The following is a 27,345-nucleotide window of genomic DNA, read 5'->3' on the forward strand; positions in this document are numbered from 1 at the left end:
TGATTGGGGCTGCAACTAACAAGCAGTAATGACATGGTGTCATATATCAGGATTAACTGATTAGTCTCATAATCCATAAAATGTAATCAAATTGTAAATCACGTCTGATATCATTTCCCAGAGACCAAGGGGACGTCTTTACACTAATTGTTTTGTCTGACCAACAATTTAAAGAATAGTTTAAAAAAAAATCATTTTCAACAGCGGCCAAACGTTATGCGATTGGTTAGCAGATCCAGAGTGGCACTGGGCAAATCCAATAGTTTTAAACTTCAACAGACAACCATCTCCAAGTGAGGTAACGTTTGTCAATTGAGCGATTCCAGACCTTCTGTACAAATTAAATGAAGTATGATGGTCTGGTAGAACCAGGCTATTCTTGAGCCGGAGGTCGAGGCAAAAAGCAAACAATTCTAAATGTTGAACTATTCCTTCAAAACCCAAACAAATCCAATTAACATTTATAAATGAACGAGAAAAGGAAGCAAGTATTAAAAAAAATTATTCAGAAAGCTTGAACCACAAAATATTTAGTATGGCATTTCCACGTCATGTAAAATCTGAAAATGAAAAATTGAAGTCGACAATGTCAATGTCCACGAAATCCTCCATGAAAACTCACAGCCCAGTACCACATTAATGTATTTTAAAACGTCATTGTACATGAAGAATCACCAGTGTTTGCTCCGATAAGGAAAACTCCAGCATAATTAAACAAGTAGTCACTTCTATAATTAAACTGAATAAAAGAGGGCAATACATCTCCCAGGATAAAAAAAGAAATTCTCAAATCAAATCAAATCAAATCAAATCAGTTTTTATTTGTACAGCCCAATATCACAAGTAGACATTTGCCTCAGTGGTCTTTACATTCCATACAGTATGACACCCTACCCTTACACCCTTAGCTCTGCTGACATAATACAATGGAACTGGTTTTTGGACTTTAAGAAGCAAACCTATCCACAGTGAAAAAGCCTATTTCAAATGTTTGATAATTTCTCCTCTTCCTCAGATCTTGTGCTTTTAATATAATCTTCCTCCTCATCTGCCCAGATCGTTTTTTTTCTAATCCACTTTGATGTTCCCTTTAAGATGTCGCCTCTTCTTACTGGAATATCAGCTTCCAAATCTCCCGCAAAGATCTCTTTCCCTTTCCCAAATATCTGCTTTCTGCTCAGACATTATCCTTGTACTTTTAGAGGACCTTACAACATTTTCCTCTGTAGCGTATTAAAGGTGGAGTCAGCGATTCTGGAGAAGGCTTGTTGTCAAAATCAGTGAATATCTCCTCACAATCCGCAAACTGTCTATACTACCTACTCTATTTTAACTATGTGTGCTATGAAAAATATGTTGCTAGCTATGGTTGGACCCCTTTGTTTACATACCCTTTGTTTATAACAATTTACAGAGCCTAGGCTGTGTATTAACACTCTTTTTGTCAGAGCACACACACAGTACAGATAATACGGAGATATTCACTGATGTTGAGAAAAAGTGATTTTGACACCCTTTAATAAAACATCCTCCTTCTGCTTTTGCCAGATGTTGTCATCCACAGAACTTGGTCGGACCAAACAAGACATTTGACAACATCCCTTTAGGCTCTGGGAATTAAAATGTTTACGATATTGAAAATAAGTGTATGGAAAGCCTGCCTCAATATTTTTTATATTTTGAATTGAACTGACTACATGAATTGAACTGACTACATGAACTGAACGTAAAGATTCAAGTTAAGCAAGTTTTGTTTTATGTATTCACAGACATGAAAATTGTGCCTGAGGCTTCTCATTCAAAATAAGAGTACATGAATATGAAACATGGTTTCAGTTGTATCCTGCTATACAGTGGTGTTGTGGTGTCTGGAGAAGCTGTTATGCTATTTATTTATGCCCCCCAAAATGTTTTACCTTGCGCAGTATAGGACACGTTTTATAAATGGTGATGTTAGACTAGTATTGCAACTATCAGTCTATACATCAAGCTCCACCCTTCACCTGTCTCACATGACACAACCCAGGAACAGTTTGTTCTCTTTCTCACTACAGAGAAACACAGACTGAAAAGCTGCCGAACAACTAACAGCTTTCTCTGAGTGAGTCTAGCTCCGGGACAGAACAGTGGAAAACTACAACACTGCTGCTTCCACCGTATGAGACTCCACACACTGAAGGTGAGTTTTACTTAAATCTCGACTCAGTACTGAAGAGTATTAGGGCCACAGGAGAGAATGAAATGATAGGAGGAAGATTTTTTTTTTCATTATGCACTTCAAGAAAAATATTGAGAATGAAGTTGGACGATTGGTGGTAAACAGAGGTAAATCCGGGGACCCCCCAAGCTGCAGGGCTAGGCATTGTTAGTGGGAATTGGGCATTGCACTGCATGGAACCTTAGGAGACCCCAGGGCAAAGGCATTGCCATTGGACGCATGTGCACTTAGCAGCCTGTGACCTGTGTACAATTCAAATCCCTCAGGTTCCCATGTTAAAGTACTTGAAGTACACTGAATGTCCATTTCAAGTAATTTAATATTGGTCCTTGGAGTCTTCCAATTGGGCAGGCCCTAGCTCGGCAATGGCTGGGGGTAGGAGGCTGAAACTTGGATATTTTCATCCGCTGACAGCAAAACATTCCACATTTTGGACCGATGTACAGTTAGTGGGTGGTCTGATATCATTCTAGGAGACCAAGGCAGCATTGGCCAGTTGCCAGAGCTGTGCAATGGCGATTATTTTGCACTAGGGGCCCCAGTAAGGGGAAAGGGGGGCCGCACTAAAGTCCAAGACAGTCCAGACAATGCCATCCCCAGCAACCTCACTTAGAGAGCATTGTTATTAGTGGAGCTTAGAGGATTTCTGGTTTTAGTAAAACATTTTGCTGAATGACTGCCTTATGGCAATAGCAAATATGCATCCTGTGTTTTAATAACATTTTGCTTATGAGTTATTGATCGCACAAGTGTGAATCTGTCAATATCTTACACTTTTTACCACAGTCTGGAATTGTCAACATTATTCTCAACATTTCAACTTTATTTTGACATTGACAAGTGCATAATGAAAAAAAATGTCTCGTCCCATTTTGTTCCTGTACCGTGGCCTTGAAACTCTGATCTTAGAGAAATAAGTAGAGGAGGGAGGGGCCCGTGCCTGACTGACACTAGAGGAGGGAGGGGCCCATGCCTGACTGACACTACTTTCTTTCTGCTGTGTTTTCAGCTGCACTCACACACTGAAACAAAATGGCTTCCAGTTTAGAGGAGAATCTCGAATGCCCAGTCTGTCGGGAAATCTTTAAAGATCCTGTTTCCCTGTCATGTGGCCACAGCGTGTGCAAAGACTGTCTGAAGCGCTGCTGGAAAGAAAAAGAAAAACTGTGTCCAGTTTGTAGGAGAAGAAATTCAAAGGACCACTTCACAAACTTTGCATTAAAGAAGCTGTGTGAGGCTTTTATAAAGGAGAGGGGGGAACAGCAACAAGATGAGAAATTTGAGGAAGCTCTGAAGCCCTTCAAGAGGAAGTTACAGCATTTTGAACAAGTTAAAGAGAAGTTTGAACAAACAGCAAAACACGTGAGGGTCCAGGCCCAACGCACAGAAACGCAGATCAAAGAGCAGTTCAAAAAGCTTCACCAGTTTCTAGAAGACGAAGAGGAGGCCAGGATGGCTGCACTGAGATTGGAAGAGCGGCAGAAGAGTCGGGGAATAAAGGAGAAGATTGAGGCTCTGAGCAGAGAGATGCAAGCTCTTTCAGAAACGATCAAAGCCACAGAGGAGCAGATGAGAGCTGAAGAGGCGTCATCCCTACTCAACTACAAGGCTGCTGTGGAAAGAATCCAGGATCACCCCCTGCCGGAGGATCCAAAGCTGGCCTCAGGAGCTCTGATAGACGAGGCCAAACACCTGGGCAACCTGGCCTTCAACATCTGGCACAAGATGAAGGACATGGTCTCCTACACTCCTCTGACTCTGGACCCAAACACTGCAAATCAAAGTCTTTCCCTGTCTGGAGATCTGACCAGTGTGATTGAAGGAGAGGTCAAGAAGCTTCCCGATAATCCCGAAAGGTTTATCAGTTCAGGTAAATTTGTCCAGAGCTCGGAGGGCTTCGACTCCGGGACTCACAGCTGGGACGTCCAGGTCGGAGACGGTGTCGGCTGGCGACTGGGTGTGTTCGCAGAGTCTGCCCGTAGTGACATATGGAAGGGATCATGGGTACTGGCGTGGATTGGAGGTACATACTCAGCAAGGTCAGGTTCTTCCACTGATCTCGATTTGAAGAAAAAGCCCCAGAAGATCCGAGTGACTCTGGACTGGGACAGAGGCAAAGTGTCATTCTCCGATCCTGATACTAACACACTCATACACACATTCACACACAAGTTCACCGAGAAGATGTTTCCATTCTTTAACACCTGGTGTAATAAACACCCTCTGAAGATATTACCAGTGAAGGTCTGTGTGACAGTGGAACAGAGCAGTTAGAGAGAATTATTTGTGGTAAAAAAACGAAGACGTACCTTTGTTTAGGTACAGTGTGTCATATGGGATTATTTAGCGTCATCTAGTGGTGAGATAGTAGATGTCAGTGGTCCCTTGCTAACCCCTTCCTTTGGTAGAATTTACAGAAGCTACGGTGGCCTTCAAGGACAAGAATGTTGCTACTTAAACAATTCCGAAACAAGCCCCAAAAGTAGCATTAAGTGATGTTGTAAAGTTTATCTTTTGACCTGCTCCCCTTGACTACCAGTGTTTGAGCTAAGCTAACCTTGATGAGCAACCTTTGCCCATTTCTATATAAAAAATTAACGCACAGTTACAGGAGCGGTTTCTGTCGCCTTTTCTTGAGCCGAGAGCGAGGCAACAAACTAAACATTAAAAACCATTCCTTTAGTGAAGACCCGCTCTGCCTCCAAGCTGCACACATCTACAAGTATCAAATGTCTCTTTTAGAAACATCCGTTGCAAACATGAAAAAAGAAACAGTAGAGAATTAATGTGTCTTTGATAATTACTCTCGCCCATCCAGGCAGACCCCCTTGAGCAAGAAACGATCAATTACACTGGAATGATTGAATGAGGAACAAATCTTGTTCTCATTGTTTTTTTTCCAGTTTTTCTTCTTCAGGGTAAATAGTGCACTCAGGACCAGATTAATTGCTGCGAGTGTTAATTTGCCGACCGCCCCGCGAAACGCCACATGTCTTCATTGATTAAAATGAGCCTGTGTTCTGCCGTTCATTTAACGGGGTAATTGATGGAGTCAGTTGTCTTGTCCTTTGCCCACTCTCTCTCTATCTCTCTCTCTCTCTCTCTCTCTCTCATCCTTCCACTGTTTTTTTCTCTCTTTCCTTCTCTCCTAAACACTCCTGTTTGCCAGTGGCCTAGCTCCTTAATCATGCTGTTTGCAAGCTGTCTCCTCAGGCACCAGTGTGTGTGTGTGTGTGTGTGTGTGTGTGTGTGTGTGTGTGTGTGTGTGTGTTTGTGTGTGTGTGTGTGTGTAAAGTCCCTGCACACACACACACATGGACACACAGCTCTGAGTACCTACAGTATCTCACAAAAGTGAGTACACCCCTAACATTTCTTCAAATATTTCATTATATCTTTCCATGCGACAACACTGAATAAATGACACTTTGATACAATGTCAAGTAGTCAGTGTACAGCTTGTATAACAGTGTAAATTTACTGTCCCCTCAAAATAACTCGACACACAGCCATTAATGTCTAAACTGCTGGCAACAAAAGTGAGTACACCCCTAAGAAAAAATTTCCAAATTGGGCCCAAAGTGTCAATATTTTGTTTTGCCATCATTATTATCTAGCACTGCCTTAACCCTCTTGGGCATGGAGTTCACTAGAGCTTCACAGGTTGCAACTGGAACCCTCTTCTACCCATTCATGACGACATCAAGGAGCTGGTGGATATTAGAGTCCTTGCGCTCCTCCATCTCCCGTTTTAGGATGCCCCAAAGATGCTCAATAGGGTTTAAGACTGGAGACATGCTTGGCCAGTCCATAACCTTTACCCTCAACTTCTTTAGCAAGCCAGTGGTCGTTCGGAGGGGTGTTTGGGGTCGTTATCATGTTGCAGTACTGCCCTGCGGCCCAGTTTATGAAGGGAGGGAATCATGCTCTGCTTCAGTATGTCACAGTACATGTTAGTATTCAATGAACTGTAGATCCCCAGTGCTGGCAGCACTCATGCAGCCCCAGACCATGACATTCCAACCACCATGCTTGACTCTAGGCAAGACACACTTGTCTTTGTACTCCTCACCTGGTTGCCGCTCCACACTCATAACACCATCTGAACCAAATAAATGTATTTTGGTCTCATCAGACCACAGGACATGGATTACTGCTACCATGTCCTGTGGTCTGATGAGACCAAAATACATTTTTGTTTGTCTGTTTGTCTTCAGCAAACTTTTTGTGGGGTTTCTTGTGCATCATCTTTAGAATAGGCTTCCTTCTGGTATGACAGCCATGCAGACCAGTATGATGCAGAGTGCGGCGTATGGTCTGAGCACTGACAGGTTGACCCCCCACCCCTTCAAGCCCTTCAGCAATGCTGGCAGCACTCATACGTCTATTTTCCAAAGCCAACCTCTGTGTACGACGCTGACCATGTGCACTCAACCTTCGTAAACTGGGCCCCAGGGCGGTACTGCAACATGATAACAACCCCAAACACACCTCCAAGACGACCAGTGGCTTGCTAAAAAAGCTGAGGGTAAAGGTTATGGCCTGGCCAAGCATGTCTCCAGACCTAAACCCTATTGAGCATCTTTGGGGCATCGTCAAACGGAAGGTGGAGGAGCGCAAGGTCTTTAATATCCACCAGCTCTGTGATGCTGTCATAAATGGGTGGAAGAGGGTTCCAGTTGCAACCTGTGAAGCTCTAGTGAACTCCATGCCCAAGAGGGTTAAGGCAGTGCTGGAAAATAATGGTGGCCACACAAAATATTTACACTTTGGGCCCAATTTATAATTTTTTTCTAAGGGGTGTACTCACTTTTGTTGCCAGCAGTTTAGACATTTATGGCTGTGTGTCGAGTTATTTTGAGGGGACAGTAAATTTACACTGTTATACAAGCTGTACACTGACTACTTTACATTGTATCAAAGTGTCATTTCTTCAGTGTTGTCCCATGGAAAGATATAAAGAAAAATGTGAAGAAATGTGAGGGGTGTACTCACTTTTGTGAGATACTGTATGTCACACGCTAACATTACTGCCTGCAAGTATTTGGTTTTGGTTTATTAATCTTGACTGTTATATAGTTCAATATGTTACAAATAGGAAAATAATAAGGTGCTGGTGTTTCCCTGCTAAGCTTGAGCAGCCTTACATTGTTTTTGTTTTTCTAGATGCTCAAATGGGTGTTGAGGGGGATGTCAGCTCCTTACGATATTGACACACACATTTTCAAATTAGAACAGCAATTGTCTAGAGACATTTGGGACACTGAACATGTAAATAACTTTAAGCTAAAAGACATCAGAGAGGTATTTGTTCCTACACTTGTTCCTTTATCATCCCAAATATAATACGTGAATAGTTTGTAGGTTTTAAAAAGCAACTGATGTGGTAAAAATTGTTAATACATGGGTGATTGCATTATGGACATGAATTAGATGAATTGGGTGCCTGCTGTATGTGTAATATGTTTTGAATTTGACAGTGCAGAGTGAAAATATGTGCTGTGATTGTTGTATATTTGTTCTTTCTTTGTATGATTAAATATGGAAATAAATGTGAAGTAGTACAAAAACAAAAAAAAACAACTGCATGTCTGTACAAAATAAAATGTAACCTAACCCTAACCCTAACCATCACAAAATGTCAAGAAATTTAGCTTTTTAATTTAGATTATTCAAACTGTAGAATTTTACTGTGGTTATGGAATCTTAGAATTATTACAATGACATATGGTTTCTCTGCTTAAATCTGTTTAACCCATTGATGACTATGGCAATCTAGGATGCATGTCCTTAATGCCTGAGGGTTTTCTGAAAAAATAGTACGAATTGTCAAGTCTACCAAAACCTTAATATCTAAGCCTGTGTAGCACATAGAAACATGAAATAAAATACATTTAAAAGTTAAGGTTCACATGTTTTATTTAAACATGCTCCCTTAGCGCTTACAAACCAACAAATATTTCTAAAAATCGTCAAAATTAGATGAATTAAAAAATTATTAAATATTGTTAATAAATAGATGCAATGTGTTGTGTGATTTTCGTCAGTAGTCTATAGTAGACCTTGATTCTGCGCACCAAACGCCACTAACTGTTCTGTCGCCGACATAGCTGGCGTATTTTTTTTATTATTATTTTTATTTTTTATTTTTTTGATTGACATGATTTTCGGCAAACCACACAACTTTTGGGTGGTCACGTGGTCTTAAAAAAATCAACAAAACCCACCTCATGTGTATTTGAACCAATGACAGTGCATTCAATGCTGGGAATGCCATGAAAATTAGATAAAGTAATAATGCTGCACGATGCAGCATCAGGCAGGAGAGCCAATGTGGCATCGCGCAGCAGCCGTCATCAATGGGTTAACCCTTTCAACAAAGACCATTGACTTTTTTAAGGAGCAACAATTATAGGCCAACCTTAAAATATATGTTTTTTAACCACCATTACTTTTATTTAATTTTAGTAATTTCTTCTCCACCCCAATGCATTTGCCAGAGTTTGAAGTTACTGGGTAGCCTACTTGTCTTCCTGGAATCATAGCCTGCCATTGTTTTCAATCATAAATCACTCCTGCCCCCGGGGGGAATGTGACAGTCTTGAAATTGCAATAGAAGAAAAAAACCATGATGGTTTATTTCAAAAGAGTTTATTGGAGTAAAATAGCTTTTGAAGGCCACAAAATGCACCTGTAAACCTTTTTATAATACGAGTTGCTTTGGATATTATGTCGATAAAGCTTCTTCGAAACGATTTCAACCGAGACAGTATAACAAGATTACAACAGGCAGCTCTTAAAGCGAAAGACAAGACCCTATGTTCAGTGTGTTATAGTGAGGCTAGCAGGTCTATTTATCAGCAAGGCTCGATCGCAGAGAAAACTCAGAGCGTTTCCCTGCCCCTCCGACAGCCCATAGCGGTGTGAGTAATGGGTCGGCCGTGGGGCTCGTGCATCAGACACACATGGAAGATGTCCGACTAGTTCTGCAACACGCTGAGCTCTGAAACATTATGTCTGTCACCAGTTCTCTGCTTTCTGCTGTATTGTCTCAGGCTGCAACTGTTACACCTCTCAGACAGCGCAGTACTAGTAGTGTATGAAAGTTTGATTTAATTCCGTCACAGCAAGACTTATCACAAAACAGCGAGTTCAAGAGTGCATCACCGCGCACACACACATTCAGTGTTAATTTATGGCTTCAACTACAACCTGAAATATGTCTTATTCTATGGTATCTTGCAGAATCTTGTAATAATTGAGTGATTATGTGATATTTACAGATAATTTATTTCAACATTTGAAGTTACCACTAAGATGTTCCAGTGTTTTCTGATAATCAAAATATTTCCTTATAGACTTTTCAGACAACTAAAACTGTCTCTAGATTCTACTCCAAGTTCCTGATGCAACAACAACCCAGTTTACTGTGTTATTATTCTCTCTGATATCAACAACAAGCTGCCCTTTCATTTATATTGCGTTAACCTCCCATCATACAGTAAATTAAATATGGGCGGAAAAAACATATCTGTGATCTCCAGAACCGCCTTTGAAGCAAAAGGTCAACAAAAGAACAACAAAGCCTGTGCATCGCATATCCTGTTCTCATTAGGGAACATAGAGACTGTTTGTTTGTAAAAAAAAAAAAAAAAAAAAATATAGGCCTATATATTGGATCAAATATCATAACATAATATCCAAAGCTACTTGTACATTTTAAAATGGATACCTGATGCTGTAAATGTGAATCTGTTGGTGTATTAGTGGATGTAGAATAAAAACAAAAAGAGTACAGGACAGAAGCAGTATTCTGTCTTTGGTGGAGAGAAAATACAAATTCTGAACGTGAAATCAATAAATCACGCTTTCAAATCGAAAGACCACACTCTCCAAAGTAATCAGGAGACAGGTGTGAGTGTAACCAAACAAAATAAACTTAAGAACTAATAAGGATATGGAACACATTTTAAACACCAAATGGAAAAATAAATGCAGGATAGATTACATCAATCGAAGAGTAAATATCCTTACGATGGGAACTCTTGGTGTAGTGGTTAGACCCTCGCCCCCATGTCCTCAGTCCTCTTCAGAGCAGACCCGGGTCACAACCCAGCCCGGGTCTTCATCTGCATGTCATTCCCCTCTCCGCCCCGTTTCATCTCTAACTCTCCAAACAAAATAATCTTAAAACATAAATAAAAATAACAAATATCTTGATGATATGAGGAGAGATGAGGAAACCAGAGAATGGATAGCGAGGCAAAGGGTGAACCCACCAGTCACGTACAGTGCATCAGTCACACATCCAGTCAGCCGTAACGACACGCACACACACACACACACACACACACACACACACAGACACACACATAGTGCTGCGACATACGTAATGTTAGGGCAACAGACAGTCACCTCAGGGAGAACAACCAGCCCTGCACGTAAAGGAGGTTTAACCCTATGTAGTGGGGAGCATGGCACTGTTCATGTAACTCCTATATACCAAAACAATATATAATGAAAGAAAACTGTCTCAACTCACTGTTTCCTGTATATTGCACATGTTGTACAATATACACAGAACAATTGGGAGTATGTTAATAAGTGACTTGGAGGCTCAGTCTAAGAGTAAGTGAAGTACATGTCTTCAAACATGTAGTCAAAACAGGCACCGACCGAGTGAACATCAGTAAATATGCTTTTAATTTAAAACAAAGTTAATATAATTGCTTTACACTTCATCCCTTATCTATATAGCGCCTTATCTTTGACATTCCTAGTGTTGGTGATTGTGAGGATCAGCAGGCTTTATTTATCAGGCTTTTCATTTATCTGCATACAATTTGAAATTTTGAGGCATTACTGTAAGTCGCTGCATCCAGAGGCCTGTTGCATTCGCCAAACAGCCATGTGGCTTAAACCTGTGTGTCTGTGTGTGTGTGTGTGTGTGTGTGTGTGTGTGTGTGTGTGTGTGTGGTAAAGAGAGCCTCGCCTTTTAACTGTTGAGATCACAATGATTGACGCCACCCAGTAGGTGTGTGTTTGTTTAGCTTCAGGCTAACGACAGCGCGCGCCGCAAGCCAAGCTGTCTGCATACTAAAGTATTTAAGGACAGTTGAGTTAAACACAAAAATAACATCAACTGGCCCGGGGCAGTGAAATGCAATAAACACGCTTTGCTTTGCCTTTGCAGTTGGATATAAATATATATTTGTCGGTGTCTGCGCCACAGGCTCTGCTGGCAGTCTCTCCACTCTTTGATACGCCTGCCATTCACCAGGGAAGAACTTTAATATTCCAACAGTGGCACCGACGACACACACACAAGCACAGACACACACAAACACACGCACACGCCAAAACTCACACACACATTATTGTATTTCTATCTTTGGGACACACATTCTTGTACTTCTATCTTTGTGAAGACACTCATTGACATAATGCCTTCCCTAGCCCCTAACCCTATAACCTTACCCATCAAAGCTAAATGCTTAACCCCAACCCCCAAACTTAGCCTAACCTAAACCCAATTAATACCTGATCCTTTAAAAACAGTCATCACAATTAAACAGACTCCCGAAGAATTGATCACCAGGCAAAATGTCCTCACTTTTCAAAAATGTCCTCACTCGATGGTTAAAAGCTAAGACAAGGTCCTCACAAATATGCCTTTACAAGCACATGCGCACACGCACACACACACACACACACACACACACACACACAGGCAGTTAGTGGTAGGTGGCCTATTCTGATGCTGCCTCTAGCTTCCAACAGTGACAGCGTCCCACAGGGTTCGACAGGGAGAAAATCACATTCTCCGGGAACAGAAACCAAGGCCCCAGCTTCACATTTATAAGCAGCTCACACCATTTAATTCTCCTACTGAAAAGTATACGTGCTGTGGTTTTACTTAAAACCTAAAACACACACATGCACACACACACGCACACACACACACACACACACACACACACACACACACACATACACACACACACACACGCACGCACACACACACACACACACACACACACACGCACACACACACACACCGCCACCCACCGTGTTTGACTGCAGTGGGGAATGCACTATTCCCATTTCGTATAGAAATCTGTCTGATTGTGTGACAGTGTGAAATACTTCTACGGGGTGGGGGAGGGGGGTTTGTCACTAGTTTTCTCTGCTCTGGTTCAGCGACTGTGATGTTAGGGGGGAAAAGGTGGACTATTGGAGTCGACTAACACGAGATTGTTTCACTGCAGGTCTCATTTTGGTGTTTGTAAGACTTCTGTTTACTTGAGAACACACTGAGTTGGATGTGACAAAGGCATAAGGTGTAGGATACATCAGGATGCGGCTGCAAAGGCAGCACTTGTTCACATGAAAATGTCCTTGCTCTAAAGAGAACATTGCTCTTACCCACTGTCCCATGAGCTCTTTTACAATCATTATAGGTGCTGCCTACTCTTTGCCAAGTAAACGAGAGTATTTTAATTATATTTTAACCAACAGAGGAGGATTTCAGACTTCAGGCATTTCAGGAAGCCTGCGTCTCTCGCTACATAATCTATTAATTCCCAGTGAAGTAATTACATCAAACACTTGAGTTGTGTGTGTGTTTTTGCACATGTTGTAGCGTGTCTGCACACTGACATGTTTACTGTTTTGCCTGCACTAAGGCTTGTATTTGTATGTGTGTTACTTGCATATGGATGCGTTTATTGATGTACTTTTTTTTTCGTCTGATTTTTTTAGCTGTGAGTGTGTGTGGGATTTATAAATCTTTCCATATTGTGTCTGTGTGTACAGGTGCCCTCTAGGCTTACAGTATTGGTTAGTGGCGCGTGTGTGTTTATCAGTATCTTTGTATTCATGCATCTGGCTACTGCTCATTTTTTTCAGCACACACACAGAACGGACAAGTAGCGGATCTTGAGGAGATATTCACTGATTTTGAATCACTGACTCCGCCTAATAATAACCTTTGATTTGACTTCAAAGTTCTGCACACAAAAAAGAATTGCTTCAGCGAGGGTCTTCACAAGTAAAGAAGAACACAAATGTGTATATGTGTATCTGTGTGTTAATTGGCCTGAGGCCAGCAGTTCACTCGTCTGGTCTGAAGTGAAACAGGGACACATTCAGCCATCACTCTCAATATCCCTGTCATACACACACACACACACACACACACACACACACTGAGAAAGGCTCTCGTATTTCTCACACACAATGCTCAGCCTAATTGGGGTTGTAATGTGAACAAAGCCCTATCAGCCACAGCAGACCTCAAGTTCAGAAAGGAACCCTCTAAGTCAAGTCACGTGGGGTCCTTCACACACACACACACACACACACACACACACACACACACACACACACACACACTGAGACTACAAATGGTTTAAAAATACATACAAAAAACATAATCGTGCAACACAAGCAGTCACCCCCCCCCCCCCTAAATGCACAAACAGCCCACCCATGTTCAAAGGGCACTTACCCAACATCTAGCCTAACAGAGAAAACAGCTATTTTAAATACATCAGTGCAACGTTTTATATGAAAATAAAATATATATTTTAAGTGAGTTTATAATTTTCTGGTAGAGGCATTTTGATACCAGAGAGCTGTTAACAGTATTTGTGCTAAGTAAGCTGAACAAGCTTACTTAGAGCCCTCCGCTGCGCGTCGGGCTCCTGCTTCAGCTTGTCGGTCTTTATTTCTAGCAAGTGACCCGTTCACTACAAAAAATAAAGCAATTCATTGAAGCAACATGTTGTTTTAACAGCCAAAAACAGTCCGCTACACGGTCGGAACTCACTCAGTAGCAACGGTTACTATGTCAAGCTGCTGCCAACCTAGAAGAGTTTAACAAAAAACAACTTGTTTCCCCAGCAACCCTGAGACCTTGTCTAATAACTGGAATAGTCATTGCAAACCCACTAGGTTCTTATGTAACTAAAACGTAGTTCAGTACGCCAGTAAATAGGAACGACCAAGGATACGACCTAGTAACGGGGAATATAATAATAATAGTCTGCTCGCCCCGCTAGACTGTCTGCTTCAGCTGACTGAAGGCTCCGGCTCAGCTGTTAGCTACAGAGCTACTGTTTTGCTAACACAACTCAAGACTCGCACACTCTACAAATAATAATTCTAATCGGCCAATATGTTTAACAAGAGCTCCATCTAGCTAACAAGCATCATCCCCCAAAATAAATAACACAATTCACGGAGAAAATGACTGCGGAACATTTACATTGCGGGCTGCAGCCTGAAGTTACTGTATAGGCTAACTGTCAATATACGGCCAAAGTAGCCTACTCACTGACTGGAGTCCTGTCGGACATTAACCATGACTCCTGTGTTCCCTGCTCTCCTGTTACATGCACAGTCATGTTGAGAAAGTATTCCTTTGTTTTCTGAACGAGTAGTAGCCCTGTTTGTAGACGTCTATCCATCAAAACTATGACGTAGGTCCTTAGCAACGGTCATTATACCCTTATAACAGACCTGTAGAATGTTGTGATTCACATAGGATTCTCAAAGTGCCATGTAATAAGCAAATATAACGGGCAGGAGCTTTGTAATGTAGCTACTATATAAACATAAGTAAAATAATTTTTCCCCCTCATATATATACAGCCTTATTGAAAATGCTCTTAATGACAAAAAATATATTGGAAATTGGTAGAAATGTTTTCAGTTGTTTATATTATAAAACCAAATTGTTAATTCTACTCAAACATAAACCTATACATAGTAAAACTAGAGACACTGAACATTTGGAGTGGTCTCTTAATTTTTTCCAGAGCTGTATATGTTAGGCCATTCATTCATCACCCAATGGTGAATGTATGAAAATATTGTTCAGTAACTTCAGAATAGTGAGTTTGTAATGTGTTTGATTCAGTGAATGATTTTCAGTTAACTTGATATAAGATGTTCACGCACCCTCCACTGTGCAATGAATAACTGGGAGAAAGGCACACACACACACACACACACACACACACACACACACACACACACACACACACACACACACACACACACACACACACACACACACACACACACACACACACACACACACACACACACACACACACACACACAGAAAAACAGACTCACACAAACAAAACTCTATTTCGCTAACTGACACACACACACACACACACACACACACACACACACACACACACACTGGCACAGCCCTGTACTCCTGCCAGTAATGAAGCAGATAATAAGCTGCTTCACGCTCTGCTGTAGCAAAACCAAAATCAAAACACTGTTGATTTAAGAATCAAAATGCGTACACTCATGGGTTTTTCATCTTCCATGCTCCGTGGCAATGATGAGGTAGAGCTTCTGCTGTGTGTGTGTGTGTGTGTGTGTGTGTGTCAAAAAGCCTGAGGAGCAGACAGTGGGTTTGCTAGGCAGCGTTGAAAATCCATTCCTCGCGCCTGCCGTCTCATTTCAACCTCGCTGTATTTTCCAAGAAATGATTCTCTCACTTTGAACACTGCTGGCGTCACAGAAAAATTGTTTTCTTTTAAATTTAACTGAAGTTGGGAAAGTAAACAAAGAAGAAGAAAAGGAACCATGGAAACATTCTGAATTTAGAAGGACAAACATTTAAACAGATATGGCAGCCTTTCCTGGACTATATAGATGCGCTGAAGTGACCTTCATGACAACTTTTGACTTTATCTTTTTGATTTTTTGCACATTTACCTTTTATTTAAACTATATCTTTAGAAACCTGTTAAGTAGAGTACGCCATGTTGGTTGTTTGTTTTGTTTTGTCTTTTGTTTGAGTATTCACTTTTAAAACCCAATATTTAAATAGAATAAATGGGAAGTGACGCTGTGGTTCAATCCGTGGAGGTAATTTTTAAATATCAGAACCGAACATATAATGTCTTGTTTTGTAAACCATAACATACCTCTTTTCAATCTGGCACTACGTTAAAAAAATTAAATTTACCAAATAATTTCATGACTATTATTAAAGTATAATAACAGCCTATATTTTTTATTGAATTTACTCGTAAAATGTATGCTAGAAGCTTCATATGTTCACACACGGTTTTTAAGCCCTCAGCCAAAATTCCAAAGGCCAACTGCTCAAAAAGAAGGCAAAATCCATTCAAAAATCTTAAAATATTTTAAATTCTCAGAGTATTAAACAGCTTATAAACCAATTTACCTGGTTTATAAGCACATACTAGCACATAAGCCAGTTTACCTGACTTCTGTGCTTGTTGGAACATAACTACATCCATGACCTACATGATTGTATTCTCCTCTAGAGGGAGCCTATGCACCGAATACATTTTTAACAATATGACACAATAGAAAAAAACAAGCCGTGTACAAACAAACCGTCTACTTTAACTTTTAAAAACCATACAATGTCTCTCACAGCATAGTGAGTTTTGAACTGAAAAATATATACACGTTATTGTAGCCGCTGTTTTTTCTCACGTCAACACCGAGGATGTCAAGAAAACAGTTTTTGGTCGTCTTCAGTTGAAATACGAACAAATAAACTTGCTTATTCACACATCTCAAAGACCACATATTTTCACACTAGCCATCAAAAGTGTCTCATATGTTTTTCTGTTGGATCTAAATAGCTTTTCATGCTGGTTTGGCCGCCCACTAGGCCTGCAAAGCAACTGCAAAGACATATACTGTAGAGACACACACATATATATATATATATTCTGTACTTGTGCATGTTTTTTTGTTTGTTTTTTTATATGGCAGTGATACGTGTCAGTTGGTTTCTGTTTATTCTTGCGATGGTTTCAATGCGTTCTCACCGCAAGAGTTTTTTGCTTGTTTATTTATTCATTTTTGAAGCATCCACAAGAATAAAGTGATATTGTTTTTTTATAAAGGCTCCAACCTCCTGTGTTTTCTTATTAAAACGTTATAACGTTAGACTCTGCTTTAGTGTCTTATAATGGGCTACAGTGCTGTCACAAAAAAAATTACATTACATTATGGTTTAGTCAAATTCTCTGAACATTCTGCCACATTATGTCTGTGTATACTGTATAACAATAACTGCATGACTCCCCATTCTAAAACTAAAAAGCGCATGGATGTCATATAAAAGATAAAGATATTTCTTGTTCTCAAACCAGTGCCACAGTAAGCAGTAACACCTCTGTTTGAATTATATATCTGGATATAACCGAAGCCCCTGTCTATGTTCACTTCCAGTTTTCCTGTTGGAGCAGCCACTCAATTCTGGAGGCATTAAACCAGGTGTGTGTATCTGTGTGTGTGTGTGTGTGTGTGTGTTAGAGATAGTGTGTTGGAATGTGTGTGTGTGGTGTGTGTGTGTCTGTGTCTGTGTGTGTGTTGTATGTGCCGCTCGTCCTGTCTGCAGCAATGGGTTTGAAGAGGGATGGAATTAGGGGGAGGAAAGCTTTCAAGTGGGGATTAGGCTAAATCTGGGTCTCTGAGGGTCATCATTCAATAGCCTGTGAGTAGCATCAGGACCGCTTACACACAGCACAGAATGGCAGCTCCACCTGAATTGAAAGGTGTGTGTGTGTGTGTGTCTGTGTGTGTGTCTTTGTATGCGTGTGTGTGTGTGTGTGTCTTTGTATGTGTGTGTGTGTGTGTGTGTGTGTATAATGTATACTGCATTGTAATAGGATGAATACGTTTTCAACAAACTTTTCTCTGCCTTTCAGACTCTGTCTTTCTAGGTCGTCATTTTTAACGTACAACATCCTCAATGTTTTACAATAAGACACATCCTCGTCTGTCTACGGACTAATAACTTTTATTTTCACTCCTGCACAGTTGTACTCGATACATTTATATGTATAAGCATCTATAAACATTTCAATAGTTATAATCATTTATATTGTACATTTAAATTCTTTGAAACTCAACTTTACTAATGTTTCTTTTTTATTGTGTGTTTATTGTTCGGACCATCAGACCACAGCAAATCATGTTAATGTGTAAATGTAACTGGCAATACACCTAAATGTTGATTCAGATTTCAAACCAAATGAATTGCATTTCACTTATAACAATTTGCCTCAGGAGGGTTTACAATATTTACAACAACATTTTAATTGGAAAATACATGCAATGGATGTGGTGTTGACAAAATAGGCCAACAGTAGAACAAATGTTCATGACAAAATCACTACATGAAGCTCATAAACCATATGTGTAAAATATGGATGCAGTTGGACGTTAGGCCTAAATAACCTCATGTATAATTTATGTGTTGGGTTTCCGAATTGGACATCAAATCACAAATGTTGAGACACGATTTTTGTAGACGTTCACAAAGCAAAATAGGGCTCTGGAATAACAAGACAACTGAAAATATGTCACCTCACACCTGCAACTCATTTAGCACTTCTGCATAGTGCACATACTACAGCCAAGCAGCTAGCAGGAACCACGCACTGCACCTGCACGGGAGGAAATAAATCTTCACAGTCAGAGATGTGTGTGTGTGTGTGTGTGTGTGTGTGTGTGTGTGTGTGTGTGTGTGTGTGTGTGTGTGTGTGTGTGTGTGTGTGTGTGTGTGTGTTGTGTGTGTGTGTGTGTGAGTGTTTGTTTGTGTGTTTTAAACCTCCTGTGAAAACCCAAAATAGAAGACCTAGCATCAACTCAGTGCCTATATGGCTTAACAGCTGTCCTCAAGTTTAAAAACTCATGATAATTGAGATGTAAACAAGCTAGAAATAAGTTTAGTCAATTATGCTCAGTGGAAAGTTGGACCAGCTGGTACTTGGCTTGAGCTCTAATTCTTTAACAAAATAGTTCTGGTGTTTTTTAGTGTGGATGTGTTCATGATACCTTTGTCACTATTAGAATTGGGTTTTTGGATTAATTAACATAAATCATAGCTGTTCAAAAAAGACAATAAAATACATTTTAATATTAAAAACACAGGCGCTCCGGTGGCGCATAGATAGAGTGGACCCGTGGACCTTTATTGCAGGTCATCCCCCCCTCTCTCTCTGTCTCCCCATTTCAACTCTGTACTATGCAATAAAGCTTGAAAATGCCAAAAAATATCTTTAAAAAAAAAAAAAATAACACAGGCCCATTAAAAAGTCAATTATCCTAAAGACTAATATCTTATGATAAATGCATTGTATACTGGGAGAAAAGCAAGCACAGTATCTTTTAACACCATCAGATGAAGTGGTTAGTCAATGTTTTGCAACCCCATCAAAAGTAACAATGTCACGTTGTTTGTTCTCTTATCGGTCTACGTGGGCTAAAATATGCTAATTCTGATGTTTGAGCAATCCATTGCACAACGGCTGCGCTACCATTTTAGCTGGTGTTTTGTATGTGAATGTAAGATGTCAGATGCTGATAAATGCCTGTTCCGCTATTGTGACTTGTGCATATGGGAAGATCAACATAATTCTATATTTTTTCTTACTTTAGAGACAAAATGGTGGGTGTTTGATCAAACAGCTTATTTGATTAGACAGTAATAAAGTGCAAATACTTTAATCAAGTGAAATTTACTGATTTTCCCTTTTTCCCTATTTTCTTAATAGATCGATTGGAGTATTTTTGTATTATTTAAAAGTGTCTGTTTAGTGTATTTTATTAGCTTGTGCTTTTTTCTTAATATTTTTCTTTCAACTTTTTTTATTCTTTTATTACATGTTTGAATCGTTAAAAATACAGATTTATTTAATTAAATTCTTGGTACACCTGTTTTTAATTTGCTTGTATTCTTGTTTTATTTTAAAGTGGCTGCAAGTACATTGAAAACTGCTTTATAAAAAAAGTTGTATTACTATTATTATTATTATTATTGGACAGAATAATTTAACAAGAAAGATAACAACAAAAGTGCAAAGAACTGAAGATGGGGAAAGTCGGTTTCAGCTGATGCTGTTGAATGTTCATCCTCTTGAAATTTCAGTGCTACAGTCAGACTAGACTTGAGTTCTCTGAGGCAGCAGAGATGGGCTTACACAAGGATCTAACACACAAACCCCTCAGCTCGTGTGGATCCTTATTGTCTGTTGGTTTGTCAGGATTTTCCCAGAGACAGTGGTTTTATTTGGCGTGCCACATCACGTAAAGACCTCAGACATCTCCCTGGCTGTGTTGGAAAAGCCCTACTGACGTCCTCCCTCCTACATCAACATATATACTACATACTGTCTACTTAACCATCCATTGTGTATGCGAGGTTTGTCGGACCGTTTACACTTTACCATACAGAGACAATAAAGAATTAAAAAAAAACTTTTGAAAAGACGCAATGCATTGTGGGGCGGTTGATAAGGAAAAGTAACCTATCGAAACATACACAAAATCTTCCTGGAAATAAGTACTCATCCGGGAATTTCTCGCCTACACAAACTCGCATACACAACCACATCATACACAAATTGATGTCAAAATGAGTATGAGTAGGACGTTAGTATAGGCTTTTCGAACACAGGCCCTATCTCCTCTATAACAAGCATGGAACGATCTTTAGAGAAATGCTATAAAAATCTACAGAGGTTAGGTGGATGAAGTGCAGCTATATACTGTATATATTGGAAGCAAATTCAACAACATATATTTATATTTTCAGATTCTGGCTAGGGTCACTGTTTTTTTTAATATCAATGTTTTAAACAAAACATGCTTTTTTAAACGTTTGATAGTTTTGGTGCTAGCAGGTTTGGTTCTTTTTTTTTTTTTTTGCACATTATATTTATTTTTCATCTGTGCAGGCCAGGCAGGCATCATTTAATACATATGTTGGAATTTTTAAATGGATGAGTTCGATGTTGTGTTTCATGGCAAAAATGGGACATGATAACTTTGATGGAAATAGACTATGCAGTGAGATTTGAATAAATGCAGGGTGGGTTGCTTATGTAAGTATATGTGTTAAATGTGTTCATGTATAGCTGTTTAAGAAAATCTAATGTCCAAATACATTTTTCCATGAAAAATCCCCTATGACGTTTGAACAGTACTATGGCCTGCAGGATCACTTGATCTTTAGACCACAGCACTTCAATGAGCACAAAAAATGTAGTATAACTAAAACTATTTGATTATTTCTATAAATATGGGGGATCTTCTTTTGCCAAGTAATCTTTGGCAATTAAATAATGCTTTACAATGGCATAAGTTTAAATGAAAAAGGCCGATCAATAAAAAAATTGTTTTTCTGTTTAATTTTTCTCACTGTTAGTTCCTCAGAATTTCAAGAGAAGAGGAAGCAAAGAACGGGGAAGTGACACGATAATTATCAAGCTGTTAAGACTGATAGAGCGAGGACTTTTACACTGTCATTGACCTATTCGGATCAAATATACCACACACATATACACACACACACACACACACACACACACACACACGCTCATGTCAAAATGGCTGCACGTGACAACATTTTAAAACTGGTAATATGATATGCAGAAAAACAGAACATTAAATTATTCCTATTTATTATCATTGTGTCATTTTCCACCACAAAACATAGAGCATAATGTACAATGATAAAAATTCTGTGTTTGATATAGAACTTCAATTGTGGGTGTATGAAATTTAGTTTTTCCTGGGAAGAGAGTAGGATAATATTTAAAAGGGATTGTTTTAAAGTCACAAAAATAGATGATACCCTAAGATCGTAATCCATGAACAGAATACTATATACACAAGGCACAGAATATGGAGGAACACAGAGTTAACAGGGGCTCAATCGCCTATTTTGGCCCAGTGGCCCTTTGCAGATTACTCTAGCTACCATTCTCTATCTAGCTTTGATCATCATTCACTTTACACAATTCAATTTAATCACGAGTCATCTATTGCTTCATACTCACTGAATTTCATTAACAAGAAAAAGAAGAAGTAGGTGGGAGTGGCTTGACTAAGCAAACAAAGTCCCAACAACAATGTACAGTAGAATTTGTCCTTATAAGGTGATCACTTCTGTTAACATTTTTGTACCACTGAATCACAATTTAAGTAATGAGGACGTTTTGACGGTGATGAACAGAACAAAATAAGGGTTATTGTAACATAAAATTAACAATATTTTTGAACTCTAAATTCATGATAACAAAATGATTTGATCATAGTTAACCTCCATATAAACCATATAGATCTTTTTAAAAGTGCTCTCTAACTTTGCTGTGTAAAAAAACTCTCTCTCCCCATCTCCACTCGTTACTCTCCAACTCTAAAATAAAGGTTAAAATACCTGTAAAATATCTTTAAAATGAAAGGAATAACTTCAGACTATGTACTGCACTCCCTTGGGTGCTTAGCAACACACCCACCAGGTGTGAACGTAATCAGATGACACCTTCCTTTATAGTATGGTTAAATGTCCCATGAAAATTCCACATTGTCACTTAGCAACACTACTGGCCTGCTTAGGATAAATAGATACATTATTAATTTGGAAAAACTTGCCCCACTTGGAACAAATAAACCAAACACACACACATACAAAAAAGAAAAAAAATGTCCCCCGTTAGATCGGTAGTCCCCTGTCGGTGTGAGCGTCACGACGCCTTGGTCCACTGATATGCCTGTCGGTTAGTAAAATTAAGTTAAATTATTAGTCAATTGTTGCATTTAAATTTTTCTTTTCACATATCCCCTCTCAAGTTACCACACTCCAGAGGGGGTCAGAGCGCAGGGTCAGCCATAGTACAGTTTGGGGTTAATTGTCTTGCTCAAGGACATAATGGTAGAGATGGTGGGCACTGTAGACGTAATACCAGCCACTACTAGTTTTACAACTAACACCCTCCTGTCCGGTGCCCGGGATCCAACCAGCAACTTTGTGGTTACTGGTCGGCCACCTTTTCTCTAGGACCTAGGCCATCCTACTTCCAATAATTGACTATTGGTCAACATTGACCATGTGTGGAGATGTATTCATGGTCATAAAAAAAGCATTTTGTCATAATAGGGGAGAGTGGCCTAAGTTGTGCATTTTGGAAGTTGTGCCACCCCTTGTTTCTAGAAAACCGTGGAAGAAATTGGAAATGTGACCACATATTTAAGAAGAGTCATCCATTTGACTCATCCTGTAAAGAAGGGCGACACAAGGAATAAGATATAAGCACATTTAAGCTAAAAAAACTGTTTTGCCTTTCAAAGTAAAATTTCCATGATCAAGGTTTTTTGATTATTGTGTCTGAACACTTATAGACAAGTTTGAAAACATTTGACACATGTTTTAGTGCTTTGGTATGCTACATTTTGAGTCTATACAGTTAGCACGATGTCAGCCCTAAATTGCTGCATCATGCTTATTATCCACATTTCTGGGATTGGGGTGATTTGTGCCAAAGGGCCTAGGTGAGTTATAAGTAAGTAAGTAAGTAAAATGTATTTATAAAAGCACATTTATGACAGTTTGCACTGTCCAAAGTGCTGTACATAGTGCATTCAGTAGGTAAACAATGAAGGTAAAATAACAATAACCAAAATAAAAGACGTAAAGCCCATACATCCACATAAACACAGATAGTAGTGCAGAGGTAAGATAGTTAATGGGGAGGAAACACCAGGGTGTACATATGGGTTTTGAGCCTAGATTTAAAGGCAGAAATGTAGGGGGAATCACATTTGTCAGGTGGCAGTTGGTTCCACAAGCACGGAGCAACTAGTGCAAAGTACATTTCTGAGAGTTGTGCCAGTGGCATGGCTGTATACGCTGGTCACCAAAAGAAAGTGATTGTCTACAGTAGCTCAGAAGAGAGTGACATCTCAATTCCACTTAACGACACCACTGATGAGAGTTCAGATGGCCAGAAAGATGATGATGGTGACTTTGTCATTGTGAGCTTTGCAGGTAAAACCATTAGATCTGCTAGGCCTTGTTTAAGAAAATTGTCCTTCAATCTTTGTCAACTATTTACTTTATTTACTTTAAATACACCTTATATAAGTGATTGTCTAATGGATTTGTCTTGCATTACAGTTTATGAGATATATGGCAATGGCACAATTTACCCCATGGTATTCTCTCCAACCGCACAACTTACACCACACCGGGGGCAAGTTGTGCAACAAGTCAACTTTTTTTCCAAAAGCTATATTTCTTCAACAGTTTATTCCAGATCTAAAGTTTTTATTGCCAGGGATGCACAGCACCCTGAAATATATGTACATATTTGAGTTGGAGACTCTACTGTCAAGGCCTTACTTTAAAGTCACTTTGAGTGAAAAGTTGCACAACTTAGGCCACTCTCCCCTATTACTTTAAATGTGCTGTTTTTTTATTAATTTTATGCTTTATTGATAGTGCAGAGAGACAGAGGTGAAATGGGGCAGAGAGGGGAATGACATGCAGAGAACGACCGCGGGCGGGAATCAAACCCGGGTCTGCTGCTGGGCCCGGCCCGGGGGGGGGGGAGGGGGACGCCCTACCAAGAGAGTACTTGAATCCGTGAGCAATACCTACACATCAAAGAGGGGACTCCATTCACTGCAGCAATGGTCCTTTGTGTGCCTATTGTTTCACTTGAAGTGCGTTTGCCTGGTGCAAAGACTTATTTAATTTCTTTCAAAAATAGATTAAATAACTTTAACTTAATAGAATTCTGTGATAAAAAAATATTATGGACATAATCATGGCCACTAATAGTACATTAAAAATGTTTTACCTTCAAATCGAATCATAGACCTCACAATTTTCAGAAAAGTATATCACATAGCCAATACTAGTAACAAGTGACTTTATGAATAGAAAATAATATTAACATATAACATAACGTAACATATAAACAGAAAATGGATCTTAATGATACATTTTTAAATATAAGTAGTATGTAATGGATTATTACCAGTGCAGTAACTGTTGCCAAATTGGTAGTCTGACCACACATGCACTTGGTTTAGACTGAAATCTTGAGGGCAAGAAAGTGCTTGGATCATCCCATGCCCAATACCACTAAATATTACTCAACTAGTAGAGTCCAGAATGTATAAAGAGAGACGTACGCCTCCAGTTGGCAGACATATTTACATCACCTTGGAATCTGTCACTGCTCTGTTCGAGAACATTTGGTCTTGATTACCAGTGCAGTAACTGTTGCCAAAGTCTAGCCTGACCACTCTGAAGACTTTTCTGTTTCCATTTTAACCTCCACTTTTGATTTTATTTAAATGTTTTAGTTCTACTCATTAGCTTTTAAATGTTTTATTTTCTATTCATTCACTTTTCTAATGTGTATTATGTATTTTAATCTTGCCCCTGTAAAGCACTTTGAATGGACTTGTGTCTGTATTGTGCTATATATATAAACTTGCCTTGCCTTGCCTTGCCTTGCCTTGCCTTGCCTTGCCATGCCTTGCCATGCCATGCCTTGCCACACATGCACTTGGTCTAGACTGAAATCTTGAAGGCAAGAAAGTGCTAAGGTCATCCCCTTGCCCAATACCACTAAATATTACTCAACTTCTAAAGTCCAGCATGTATAAAGAGAGATGTATGCTGACAGTTGGCACAAATATTTACATCACCTTTGAATCTCTCATTGCTCTGTTTGAGAACATTTGGTCTTGACCCTGAATCATCGGAAAGGTGAGAATTTAAACTTAAACCCGATCTACAAGACATAATAACATAAATGCACCATCCATAATGATGTGAATAAACTACTGTAGAATTTAACATTTGCACTTTTTAAATAAATGTTCCTTTTCAGAATGAAGTGTACCGTGGTCTTCATGGTGCTGTCCTTGGTCGTCCTGATGGCTGAACCCGGAGAGGGATATTACCCTGGTATTCACCCAGGCCACCCATACTTTCACCCAGCCATTCATGGTACAGTCATGGAGTCAACTGGCATATACTTTGACACAACCAGAGTTTCCGCTTGAATTTTTTTTGATGTTCTAATCTATATGATCAGATTTTCTGGGACTATATTATCCAACTAACGGACATGTGTTTTAAAAAGCCATGAACTGTAAGAGGTTTTAAGTAACCAAACTTTGCATAATTTTAGTTCATATTTTTCAGTCTCGTCGATTCTAGCACCCCTTTTGAACAAAAGCAGGAGTGCTTTTACAACACCATGGCCTGCTGTCCTAAAGATCTTTGCTAGCGCATGTAGTTGGAGTGTGGATACATTTAAGGGGTGTTGCTATAAACCATTTGCATTAAAGATGTTGTGTCTCCTGTCAGTGGTTGTCACATTATTCTGTATGCTGACACTATAATGTAATGTGTTGCTGACTATGAAATCACCTATTGCAATTGTATTTTGATGCTATTCAGGATGCTACGAAAAAAGTGTTTAAACTGAATCTATCAGTCTTCTGTAATACTTTTAGTGTTTGTTTTTAAATGTGTGATGAATTAAACTGTTCAAGATTGACATATAATCATTTTATCCTTGCTTTCTTTTTTCTCCTTAAGGATACCATGGGTAAGGACCTTTACTTGTACCATTGTTATTACTATTCTTACACTAAGTTCTAAAAGTAACAATTGTTTCATTGTCAGAGTGAGGGTGATTTCCCTGCATATCTATATTTCTCATATATAATAATACATATAACAACAATTACAATGCTATTTTTCTCCCTCCACCAGCTTCATCGGAAAAGCGTATCTCCAGAAGTTAGAGCAGCAAGAGCAGCTTGAGAAACGTGGAGTTGATGACAACCAAGAGCAGCCTAATTTCGACTGATGGGGGAGGGAGGGTGCACTCTGAAGCTTTGCTATGGATAAAAAATAAATACTTCAAATTTTACCCTCAATATGTCTGCATTTACTTAATTGATTGAGGAATTTTGCATTAATTTGGATTTAAATGTCTTGAATAAACGCGCACTATCGCAAAGCATATATTTGTCTTTTGTCTTATTTTGAAATGTAATCCTAATGAAAAAAGGTTTTTACTTCTAACAAAGAGTTATCAGTTACTGAAAAATATGAATCCACTGTATAAAAAAACACATTTGTGTGTGTGTGTGTGTGTAAGAGAGAGAGAGAGAGAGAGAGAGAGAGAGAGAGAGAGAGAGAGAGAGAATGGTTGGCAAGATAAGAGAAAACCCAAACAGAAGACCTGCAGTAAGAAAAATTCTATTCTAGCCCAAGTTGCATTGGCGTGACTATT

General features: G+C 39.3%; 2 protein-coding genes across 2 annotated transcripts in view; one reads left to right on the top strand and one right to left on the bottom strand.

The window, feature by feature from the left end:
• The window catches only part of LOC307266316 (exostosin-1), a gene marked incomplete at both ends in the record, with an annotated part of 227,903 nt that overhangs the window by 86,286 nt on the left and 114,272 nt on the right, over positions 1-27,345 (bottom strand). The window lies entirely within an intron of this gene.
• Positions 2,056-4,492, top strand: LOC307266218 (E3 ubiquitin-protein ligase TRIM35-like; the record flags this gene model as incomplete). The annotated part of the gene is made up of 2 exons (XM_080048193.1): positions 2,056-2,179; positions 3,228-4,492. Exon 2 carries the CDS (start codon positions 3,251-3,253, stop codon positions 4,490-4,492), a length of 1,242 nt encoding a protein of 413 aa, XP_079904319.1. The 5' UTR covers positions 2,056-2,179; positions 3,228-3,250.

The sequence above is a fragment of the Ammodytes marinus genome, assembly GCF_949987685.1.
Source record: "Ammodytes marinus genome assembly, chromosome: 19".
Classification (NCBI taxonomy): Eukaryota; Metazoa; Chordata; class Actinopteri; order Uranoscopiformes; family Ammodytidae; genus Ammodytes; species Ammodytes marinus.